This window comes from Podarcis filfolensis, assembly GCF_964270895.1.
Source record: "Podarcis filfolensis genome assembly, chromosome: 9".
Taxonomy (NCBI): domain Eukaryota; kingdom Metazoa; phylum Chordata; class Lepidosauria; order Squamata; family Lacertidae; genus Podarcis; species Podarcis filfolensis.
Window position 1 is genome coordinate 35,033,898 of NC_139610.1, and position 12,698 is coordinate 35,046,595.

The 12,698-nt window shown below is 40.5% G+C and overlaps 1 protein-coding gene across 5 annotated transcripts in view; it reads left to right on the forward strand.

Moving 5' to 3' along the window:
* Positions 1-12,698, forward strand: part of MARCHF1 (membrane associated ring-CH-type finger 1) — a 114,415-nt gene that overhangs the window by 72,457 nt on the left and 29,260 nt on the right. For all 5 annotated transcript variants that reach the window (XM_083631345.1, XM_083631342.1, XM_083631343.1 and 2 more), the window contains one exon: positions 7,805-7,884. In XM_083631345.1, coding sequence (XP_083487471.1) covers positions 7,805-7,884 — 80 coding nt within the window. The remainder of the gene's footprint in view (positions 1-7,804; positions 7,885-12,698) is intronic.

Consider the following 12,698-nt stretch of genomic DNA (forward strand, 5'->3'; position numbering starts at 1 on the left):
TGGAAAGACACATCAAAGAAGGGCTCAAACAATGTAGTGCTTGCTTTTGAATTACCTGCCAGCGGCAACTTCACACACAAACACACACAAAGGTTTCTGCTGGCAGTATGTGAATCAGCAGAAGTGACAGAAGGATAGGAAAGTGTCCACTTCTCCTGGTAATCGGCTGGTGTTTTGTTTATATGGATGGCATTTGTTACAGAAAATCCATGTTCCCCCCCTTTCTTTCAGGGGTGGGACATGCATCTCTCTGTCTCGAGGGGGGAAATACCGTACATTTTATTTCTCAAATATTTTTGTAGCTTTGCATGCATGCAGAGAGTGCTTGCCATAGTGATGAGTTCCAGCCTCCTACCTCATGTGCAGTTCCATGCATACATGTAGGGGAGGGGCTGGATCATTCCCTGACTGTCCTTTATCTAAAACAGTGAGAGCAGGTGTACCATTTTGGAGGAAATTACCTTTTTTTTTGCAGGAGAATCTAGGAATTCTATCTAGAATTTCACATTAATTATTTTACATTTTAGTGTTGATTCTCCCAGCAGAAGTTTCTAGCTATTTCTACAGTGTAAAGCATGCTGCTTTTTTTTTACCTTCTCTGTGTTTTCTTTCTAAATGTTTAATTGCTTTTGAAATGTGTGAGTTAATATGACAATAACAATTTCAGAAGAATCTAGATTTGTTTCTTTTCGGTGTGATACAGTCCACTCTTTGCAATATGTTGGTGTGTGAGAGACTATCTGCTTGTATGAAAATGTTCACATATTTTATTTGAGGGTTCCCTATTTTCTCAGTGAGAAGTATATGCAATTCAAACAGGGATTTATTTAAAAAATGCTTCTTTTTTAATGAATGGTTTGCATAGATCTGTACTGAATAGTTCTTGTTACAACCACATTCGGATGTGTGGGAGTGAAAGGATTTCTTAGAAGACTGATTCTCTTCATCGCACATATTTAAAATTTAGCACATAGTAAAAAGAACGAGTCGCTTTGTTTTAAACTGATCCATTGTCAGTTGGCCACAAATATGAGCTTGGCATTTAATAATTGGGTCTTCCCTAATAAGTAATAAAGGGAAAATATGATGTGCCAATAAAAGCCTGATGGAAATTTTTAGTTAAATGTTAACAGTAAAAAGTAGATAAAACTCAATCACAACCAAATAATCATCTATTCCAGAAAGGCAGCCATGTGTATGCCACCTCCCATTTTGGGTGTGTGTTTTTTCTGAAGGATGGGCAGCTGCTGTGGCCTAAGGCCTCTCATACTCATGTCTCCCAGTTTGGAGAGGTGCAAACGTCTCTAGTAGTGAACAAGTATGTTGGAGATTGTTTATTCCTTAAACTGCTCTAGGCATTTTCTCTTGCTTCTATACTTAGAGTTTTCTTTTTCCTCCCAAACAACACAGCAGGCATGGGCATAGCCAAGGGGGGGGGGCAGGGAGGGGAAATTGCCTCCCCAAAAAACCAATAAAAATACATAGCCAACTGAGGTTATGCCCCCCCAACAAAAAACCTGCCCCCCCAAATCCTGGCTACACCCATGGCTGCAGGTCTAAGTCTGGTTATGCCCTAGTAAGATTTCAGAGTGTTTAAAATGGTTTGCAGCTTCAATGATTTAAACTGTATTGGAACATTTTAAGTTTGTTTCTGGATACACTTGATCTCTTTAAACTGATGGAAGTGAAGATGCATTTTTTAAAATTGCTATGCAAATTCAGTGATTTATTTAATCAGAAGGCATGGTAGATATTTATTTTAAAAATTTATAAATATAATGGTTGTGCAAGAAAAGCCTGTTGTAATTCATCTTGACTTAGACACATTATCATCACACACACTTGGATATGATCTGTATAAACAACTAAAGGTTTGGTATGTGTGGACTTTTCAAAGAGGCATATGCAAACATAATGCATTCCTATGTAACAATTAACCATACTATGCTTGTTTTCAAACAGGGTAATAAACAGATGTTTATTAAATTGAGCAGCTGACTTGCACATTCCAAAATGCACTTGCTAAAAGCTATAACAATATTACTAAGTACATCTGTTAAAAGGAAAATGAAAGCCAAGAATGTCTTCGTAAACATACCCTTATTCCTCTGTACAGTCATATTGACCTCATAAGAATAATTTGCCTTGATTTCTGTATTCATATCTTCAAATCAGTACTTTTTACTTCCAGTATTTTAGTACCTTTCAGCTAAGTATGTGAATTGCTTCGCAGACTTTCCCCTTAATTATTATAGAGGGAGGCGTTTCTGATCCTGATTAGATATGATGTAGTTGGCCATCCTCATCAGCGTATGTGCCAAACTCTCATTAAAGGTTTGGAAAACACCACCATAGCCCTCTGATTTTGACTTCTAGTATTACACAAATATGATGACATTTATATGGACAATAATTTCAACAATCTTGTCTGTGAATGATGCTGACTGGAGAAGAGCTTGTTACTATGGCAGCTAATGCTGTTCTAGGACACATCGCATTCATTGTGTTGGAGGGAACCCACCCCTTTGCTGTCACTAATGTTGCAAGTGAAAGCATTACAAGTTGTGGGGGGGCGGGGGAGAGAAATGAGCTACATTTCAAACTTGCTGGTGAGGACTGGCCAAAATGAAGAGTGAAAACCCAAAACTTAAGTTATGTAGAAATGAAAAGCTGTGATCTAACGTGTCAGCCATGGAATGAATGAGTACACCTGACATCTCCTTCTTACATGCCAGAATAAAAGACACTAACTCTGAAACTGAACTTGGTGTAACTGACGGCCTTGCTTTTGGATCATGTTTTGGCGAGGCTGAAAATGATGTGCCAATTTATTTGCAGAGTGTTTTACTAGTGTCACAATTCTGTGGAGTTGTCTATATATTTCATGACCATAAATTATATCCCATGCTTCCATACACTCAAGGTGGCTGAAGCTTCCCTACTGCCTAGTTAGGGGAGCATATAGTGGTTTTGTTTCATTTGTTTTTTAAAGGCAATCATATCGGTTCATAAGAAAAAACTCCAGAATCCAGAGTTTTTAAAGAAGATGGAAGATATCCCATAGGAGGAACCCATTCCTTTGAGAGATCAGTCCTAACGCCTGAGCCCTACTCTTCGCTCTGTGTGTGTGTGTGTGTGCGCGTGCGTGTTTGTGGTAAGATATGGTGGAGATATCCTTCCACCTGGCACTGCTGATCTCTGCCTGCCTGGAAGGTGAGGGGTGTCTGCAGCCAAGGTTGAGGACCCTACTGCACCCACCAGTGGCATAGGCAGTCAACAGGTAGCCACTAATGGTGTTCCTACCACCGTAGCTGATGTAAGGCCCCAAAGAATGGCGTTGTGGCAGAATTGGACCAGCCTTGGATTTTCTGGATCCTAAACTATTCCAGCAGCCAGTGTGTCTTCTCTGCTGTGGCAGCCTGGAGCTGACACACCAGAATTCACAAATAGCCCCCTTCACATGAACATATTCTGCCCTGGCCAGCTCAAGTAGCAGAACTCCAGATGGAGTAGTGACTCCACTACACCACTATCTGGGAATTAGGAAGCAACCTTTCCCGTGTAGTGCACAAGCAGGGCTGATGAATTCCACTCATAGCCACTGGGGCTCTAAGCTCCTATTACTTCTTCACCTCACCCTTGCTCAGAACAATTCGCCAGGATTTTGTTTTTGTTTTTTGAATGGGGACAGCAGCATTGCGGTGATCCATCTTAAGTGGGGTGGCGACCCAATTATGGTTCACGACACATTTGTTGAATGCGAGTGCTCTAAAGCACCATGTAACTGCTACGTTCTGACATAGTGACAAAAGAAACATTTCAGAAGGCCAGAACTAATCTGGTAGAATTGGTGCTGTTTCTGAGACCTAGCTCTGCTCCCATAAAGAAATGCGCTTTCTTGTTTATAAATATGTTGCTGCAAAACATAATTTTGTATTGCTGCCTTCAGTTATGCTACCAATACAATCTGCGTTGATGAATTTTCTCCAGCTGTCCTCTGGTGTAACTTTTTCCCTTCATTTAAATAGTGCTTTAAACTAAGTATTTTTATGAAGTGTCTATTAAAGGAATTTGCCATTTGAAGTTAATTATGCTGTCATGAAATGAAATAGAAGTCTTTTGTGTAGCCAATCAAGTAACAGCCTACAATCATGATGTGCTAAATGTGAGGTTGCAACAGCGAAGTTTTACATGTTAACCTTGCATATTAGTAGTTCTATATGTGCTGCACGTATTTTCTATTTTTTTTCTTTGATGTGACAATTGCATTAGAATTTATATTTTTAAAAATCATTTAATTTTGAATCATGTACTCAATGCGCTGTCTGCCTAAATTGAACATGGTTTCTGCAGCTGTTTGTCATCCTCCAGGAGGGCAGTGAATATACAATCCTTGTGCCATGTTGCGTACTTGCTGTGTGCCATGTTATATACTTGCTTCCTCTGTACCATACTGACTACCAGCTGTGGGAAAATAATAAGTTTGGGAGGACGGCGGAGGGGGGAGATTATTGGTTTTGTCTCCCCCTTGTTTTCATTATGTATTTTGTGTTTTTATATATTTTTTATGCCTTTGAACCCCTCTGCAATCTTCAGATGAAGGGTGGTATACACATTTAACAAACAAACAAATAAATCTATTAAAATAAAATACGTATTTGATAGGTGTAAAGAGCCAAAAATGATGTTGCTTTTATTAGGATAACTGCAAAAGCTTGTAGATTGCAAAATTCCAAATAGGTAGTGGTGGGCTGCATGGATTGGTCCATTTTTACTCCAGCGTGGGGTCTGAATTTTTAAAGAATTCCTACTCATAGAAAAGTAATAAAAGCATGCATGGGATTGCAACTTCTGTTAAGCTGAAGTGATTTTTATCCGGCAATTGCATGGATTTCCTCACCCAGGTCTATGCCCAGTACATATGATGGCTATTTAGGATGAAAAGGAAGCAGTTCCTTCCCAGCCCGCTTATAATAAAGCAATAAGTAGTCCAGAAGGCTTCAGGAGACAAAGTGGGTGTCCCAAATTACTTCAGCTAGCTTTGTTTCCAGGATGAAAACAAGCAACATAAAAATTGAATAAATATACATGAAATACACACACAAAAAGGCTGTGTTTATCTCTGGATATGCATGCCTAACTCCCGCATGAGTTACCGCAACTGATCACAGATGTTAAGAAAAGAAGGAATGCAATATGTGTCATATACCCACCAGCTGTGGCCAATATCTGCAGCAGGCATCTTTCCCCTAATGTTCCGATTTTGTAGTTCTTCTTACAGAAATGTTAATTGAAATGTTTGCATATGGGAAAAAGAAAACCCTCAAGAACAATAAATTATTCTTTCCTACCCCCTCCCAACATAGGTCTCGTTTGTACATTCTACTGCACAAAGTTTGATGTGACACATCTGGCTGGCAGTGTCTGTGGGTTGTGTGTTAGGATCACCACAGCAAAGAAACATTATGCAATAAAGAATAGCAATCAAGCATACTCATATAAGTTCTGTGCTTCTAAAAAGCAATAATGGGTCCCAAAATGTTTCAGGCTGGTTAAATTTATAATTGAATTATACTGTCATCTTTAGCCAGGCGACAATAAGCTTACAAAGTGTGGATGTCTCTTAAAAACTAACAGTGTAAACCTATGCATGCCCACTTAAAAGTAAGTTCTATTAATTTCAGTGGGTTTTACTCAGCCTAAAGGTCCCAGTGCACATTGTCACATGTAATGGCCCTGGATGTAGATACACATCAGCTGAGTTAGCATTGTGATGTAAATGGAAATGAACATGCAGAGTGATCTGCATCTAAATTTATAACTCAGCCTGGTGAAAATCTGACTTTAGGCCAGCCCTACCATTGGGCAGCATGTGAGGTACATCTGAGGCGGTGGGTGCTGGTATATAAGGAGGAGCAGCAGTGGCAACCCCCCAGCTCAACTGTGCCTTTTGAGCCCTACTGGCCATTTCCCTCTATTAAGGGACATTTGCTGTTGTTGTTTAGTCGTGTCCGACTCTTCGTGACCCCATGGACCAGAGCACGCCAGGCACTCCTGTCTTCCACTTCCTCCCACAGTTTGGTCAAATTCATGTTAGGAGCTCTTTGTTATTCTGACACTTGCTCTGTTATTTTAAAAGCGACAGATTTTGTGGAGTCTACAGAAAGTCTCTTCAGGGTCCAGATGTGGCCTGTAGATTAACCACACCCACTTTAAACAAAGAAAATAATGGAGAAGACTTTTAGTAATGGACAGAGCCAGTGGTTAGTGTTCGGCTAGGACCTGGAAAACTAGGGTTCAAATCTCCACTCAGACATGAAGTTCACTGGATGACCTTGGGCCAGTCATAGTCTCTCAGCCAAATATACCTTGCAGGGTTGTTCTGAGGATAAAATGAGAGAGGGAGAACAAATCAATAATGGAGAGTGGGAGGTCCTTGGAGGAAGGTTGGTACAGAAATGTAATAATAATAATAATTAATAATATAAATATTTTTAGGATTTTTTTTGTTCAAAATTAAGAAAAAAATATATTCCTGAGAGCTCTGAGGTAGATTTGTGGCAATACATGATTGTAAGGGTAGGGGAAATAGTGTTGCCTTTAACTGTAATACTTTGATTGTGAATCTTAGGATATTGTATAGGCCTGATTGTTTTCGCTTTTGGTCCACTTCAACATGACAAATTTCCTACATTAAAAAGCATTTCAATGAAGTATTTTGCAACATGGGCCGATTATACATAAGAACATTCGAAGAGCCCTGCAGGGTCACGTGAAAGGCCCATTTAGGGTAGCAGTCTGTTCCCACAGCGGATAGCAAGATGCCTACAAGCAGGACTTGCATGTGATAGCACTGTCCTGGTTTTGTTCCTCAACAGCTGATATTCATATGCATGTCTTCAGAGTAATGTGTATATCCAATCATCACTTCAGAAACTGTTCATAATACTAAAGACATTCACAGTGTCCCGTGAAACTGTGTGTGTTAAGCAGTCTTCTGTGCTACACCTCCAGCCAGAATACTGATTAATCACAAGGCTTATGCCAAGGAGGACTTCAGTTTAGAGCTTTAAGAGTAATGTAGCTGGTGCATAACATAAGCCTTCGGGTCATTAACAATTAAGCTAACTACAGAGTTTAGCTATGTGCAAAACTATATTGTTAGTAACCTTCTAGCTACCATGGAACAATCTTGTTTTCTAGCCAAAACAAGTCAACAGGTTTAGTCTGCAAATTGCTGTGGCTGCTTTATGATGGGACTCGCTCATACTGTGGAAGTGTTTTGCTTCAGATGTTTGGACACGTAAATAGTTTCTGAAAGTGAACTTGATTGCTCTGATGATGTTTTTAAAAATAGTATTTAAGCTTCATGTTGCTTCTGCCCTCCCACACTGCAACAGTCTGGCAGCCCTGCCTCAGCCCTTACTCAGCACAATATCAGTGCAGTTCACTTTGTTCCAGTAAGGAGCCTCATCGTTGTTGAAATTTGGCAGCTGTTGTTTCCTTCATGCTCTGTGCTCGCAGTAGACCCAACTGCAAAATGAAACCTTTAGCCTGCAGAAGTTTGTTCCTCAAACAAGATAAAATATGTATGTGGACTGCAACTGTAGCCCTTAGAACATTTAGTTCCTCAAAAGGGTTTTGCTTTTGCAGGCACTTCCTGTATTTTAGAAGTGCGTGGATGTGAAAACATCGTAAACAGCTGCACAAGTTAACTTTTGTTTTAATCATGTGGAAAAGCAGTAAAATATCGACTCTTTATTTCATTGATAAAGATTCCAAATTATCTAACTTCTTTCAACAGGCAAGCAGTCCTACCACAGGGACAGCACCCAGAAGCCAGTCACGGTTATCTGTCTGCCCTTCTACTCAGGACATCTGTAGGTACGTGATAAAAGAGTGGTCCTAATCTGATTGATGCATAGTCTTCTTTATCTAATGATCCGTAGCTCTTGCTTTTGCCTAACCCCCCCTCCATGGATTTACATTCAAATCTACTTTTGGTTTGTCATTTTCAGTGTTTTGTTATGTCTTTTCCATATCTTTTTTTTCTGTTTAAGTCATAATTATTTTTGTTTTCATTTCAAAATCCTGATTTGTTTCGTTTCTTTCTCTCTCTCTTCGTTTTATCATTTTCCATCCATCTCCTTCGCTTGCTGCTTTGTTTAGACCTCCCACCTTGCATGACATATCAGAAGATAAGTTTGAAAACTCGACCCCTGTCACGGTACTGAGTCCAGCTAGTAAAGAAACTGGTAGGAAACAAGTGAAGCGAAGGGTTAGGCGGAGGAAAGAGCCTGAGGAGAATAATGGGCATGCAGAAAAGCAAAAAAGAGAGAACGATGGCAAGTTGCACCCCAACATTGCAAATCGTGCATGGAATGCCTTGCACAAACTATCATCCGATTCATCATCTTCAGATGAGAACCACTGGGCCCTGGTTAGAAAGAGAGAGAGAGCCAACATGCCCAGGAGAATGAGAAGGCGGAGTACTTCAAACGCTCGGACAGATGATTCTTCCAGGAAGAATGCCATTGAACTTGTAACTATGGGGACAGGTGGGGAAAAGAAGCAAGAAGAGAAGATTGAGCCTGAAGGCTGCACTCCTAGTCACCGCAGGAGAAGGATTTCACGGTGTAAAGAGACCTGCCGCTCACCGTCTTCTATGGAGGCAAGGAGCTCCTTTAGACAAGGTGGGAAACACCAGGACAAGTGCAGCCGCAAGGATCCAGAGCCTTCAAGGAACATGAGACGAGTCAAAGCAAGCAAGGAGGAAAGTGGTTCAGAGAAAGGCCCAGACAGTGATATTTTGTCAGTTCCAGAAAATGGAGTACCTGCTGGGACAGGGCTTGCTGCATCGGCTGCTGTTCAGAAACCTGCGTTTTATGATGACTTGTCAGATGATTTCGAAGTGTGCAGGTTTGTCTCCTAATGCAAAAGGAATTTCTAAGTGCTATGAATTATATAAAGGAGATGGTTGGTTGTTGTTTTTCCTCCCTGATTCATACTGCTTTTGGTGTCTAGATACATAAGAAGCATGCTTAGCAACTAAACAGCAGCAGGTAGTCTGGGTTTCATACAGACTTTAATCTTGGAATCACAAAAACCATCTTGAGGCATGATATTGGGTCATTTTTTAAAAAGTTGTTAAAATGCAATAGGATATAGAATCCTCTTTCAGAGTGCTCCTTCTTTTATGTTGGGGTGGGATTTTTGAGATGCTGTGTGCATGGCAAGAACACTATTGCATTGAAAAGTATATGTTCTCCTGATGATATGAATTATAACCTATATATGATAATACCAACTTTCCTAGGCTTAAGTCATCAATCTATAGTTTTAAGTAGCACTATGCAAGTTATCATGCCTATATAATAATATGAACATAGGCATGATAGCTACAGTTCTGCCTCCACTGTAAGAGGCAATATGCTTCTGAATAACAGTTCCTGGGAATCAGAAGGGGGAAGAGTACGATTGCAGTCAGCTGCTGCTTGCAAAATTCTCATAGGCAACTGTTAGAACAGGATGCTGGACTGGATGGTCTTTTGCCCCTGATCCAGTTAGTTACTGTTGGAGATTTGTGAGAATAAGCTTTCCTCCAGTTTTATTTATTCTAAAAAAATAAAATAAAATTCTATCCCACCTTTCTAGTCCCCATGTACTACTCAAGGCAGCTTTCAGTAATTTAATGCAATTTCAAAAAAAATAAATTTAATCAAATAATAAGCAACATTAAAATCCACTGAAAAGCAACAGCAGCAGATATCACAAGATCCCTGTTTTACTCCCTTATCATGCCGCAAAAAATATATAAAGTTCATTAATTCTGTTAGACTTGGGTAAATGGTCCACGTAATTATTGTGTGACTGGTCCTTACATGTTGCCAAAAGATCTGCTGGCTTTCTTTTGTGATGACCTAGGCAGAAGTGTGCATAAGTGGAATTGAAATGAGGAAATGTTTTGAGTCATATAAGTGGATAAGGCTCAAAATCAGCTGTTACTTTTTGGATGTAGAGATTGCACCAGTTGCCTTCGAAATATAGGAATTTGGCAAATGTGAAAATATCAATCAGTTAGAACTACTTTATATAAAGGAAAAACAGTTGCCTGATATATCTTAACAATAGTGCCTGCGCTAGAATCAGCTTTCCTTTTCCCTCAGACTGCAAGCAATTATGCTCTAGCTCAGGGCTGACTCACCTATGAGGCAAGATGAAGCGACTGCCTCAGGCAGCAGGATCACAGGGGCAGCAGATCCTGTTGTAGATCTTAGCCTGTCTTCTCCCTACCACCAAAACATAGGCATGATCAAAGCCTACCAAGTGAAGCATGACTTTGTTTTTATAACTCAGACCATGTGCACCTTTTTGGGCAATGTGATTTTTTTAAAAAAGGGGCAGTTATGTGGGCCTTGGAGATACAGCCACGAGGGACTCATTCACAAAGCAGAGTTCTGTGGGGATTTTGCATTTCATGGAGATTGGTTTAAAATGTGTTTTATGAGCCGACAGATTTAGTTGCATGCATCAGCCTGTGTACCTAATTGTGTCACAGCTGTAATCTACCATAGTGTAAATATAGTAATGTCTACCGGAAGTGTGCAACTAATATCATCTGGACCTCATATATAGTGAGGACTTGACTGGGCCATATATTGATGGACTGGAATAGAAATAATCATTGTGTATAAAAAGTTGAATCAATGATGACTCCTGAGCATAGCTGTCAAGCGTCCCTTATTTGGCAGGACAGTCCCTTATCCCAGCGCCATGTCCCGCTGCTGTCCCTTATTGTTGAGGCTTCGTTTGGCTGCTGGCTAGGCTTTCTGCCTTTGGCTCAGTGGGGCTCAGAAGTTGAACATACCTGTGCCTGGAAAATCCCTTACTTTGGCTGCTGATCCCTTATTTTCGAGGCTGCTGGTCCCTTATTTTCAAATCTGTAAGTTGACAGCTATGCTCCTGAGGTGATGGGTATCACAAACCTGGAAGCTATGATTGGCCAACCTTCCTGGAGCATGTGTTTGTGTTGCATGACAACATCACATCTTGCATTCACATCCTGTTTGCAGACTTCCCATAGGCATTTGTCTATGGTCGTTGTAAGAGCAGTGTGGTGGGTCGGATGGGCCTTTGGTCTTATCCAGCAGGCCTCCGTTTATGTTTTCTGTCTCTTCAGCTGTAATGAAAATTAGACTACTATTTTTCCATGCTGGCACACAAACTGAGCTCTCCAAGACAGTGATATATATCTTGTAATCATTCCTAAATGTATCACACCGAGAGGTAGTAAGTACATGTAGAGTAAATGCTGCAAAAACTGCTGCATGCTAATTTTTATCACCAGTAAGCTATCTTACTTGTTAAACTATCAGAGAACAAGTAGGAGAGATTTATGACCCAATAATACTGATTCAGCTAAAAACAGGCTTTCCTGTTTTTACTTTAGTGAAAGATACATTCCTGCATTGAGTCAAAAGCCAATTTGTAGTCCGTTTTCTGATAGTCATCATTTTTTTCGAAAAGAAGGGAAAAAATGCAATAAAATATTCATTGAGAAAAGAGAGATTATCTACTACACTGTCTCATTTGAACATTGGGTAATTTAACTTGCATACCAAAACTAAAAGGGTACGCATACTTCTTAAAAAGACAGGTAAAGTGTCAGGAGTCCAGGAAACAACCTTTTTTAAATAGACTGTGGCAACAGTCCCATTGCATCTGCTTCTTCCTGTTGTTGCTACCTTTCAGTAAAACTGATCAATCAATTAACTAATCTGTGGATGTGAAAAGAGTGCTGGATGCAGAACTTAGTCCCGCATCAATTAATGATTGTCCCTCATCGTCAACCATATTTTATTTATACTGTTAAGTGGTTAATGCAGAACTGCACATAATCTACCACTAACCTTTTGAACAATGGTGCTACTGCTGCGACATACTTGGGACAAGTGGCTATCTTGAAATCCAGCAGAGCCACCTGAAAGCTGCGCAGTTGGATTAGAGAACCACTGCTTGCTCAGATGGTTCCAGCTGGGTATAATGGACCCACGTATTGGCAGCTCAATACTGTATCTTGCCAGATACTGGCAGCTCAGTAGCAGAGAATATAGCTTTTGCAACAGCACTCTGCACACTTGTGATTTCCAGCAACTGGTATTCAGAGCCATACTGGCTTCTGACAGTGGAGGTGGAAATAACCATTCTGGCTAATAGGCACAATCATCCAATCCTTTTTAAAAGCCCTTGGAGACTGTTCTCTTAATGGCCCATACTTAAAGGGTCATTACCTCACCAGGAAACTAGCCTGGCTATTCCAGGAATTGACTCTGTGCTGTATCCATGAATTAAAAGTATCTGTCCTTGGAGGGGCGTCACTTTCTACATCCCTCCATCAGGAGAACTAACCATATATTCCTACTATCTACTTCCTTTTGCTTATTTAGTTCCTGATCCACAAGAGGACCTCTCCTCATATCCCAGGGGTCAACAAACTTTTTCAGCAGGGGGCCGGTCCACAGTCCCTCAGACCTTGTGGGGGGCCAGACTATATTGGGGGTGGGATGAACGAATTCCTATGCCCCACAAATAACCCAGAGATGCATTTTAAATAAAAGGTCACATTCTACCCATGTAAAAACATGCTGATTCCCTGACCGTCTGTGGGCTGGATTTAGAAGGCAATTGGGTCAGATCTG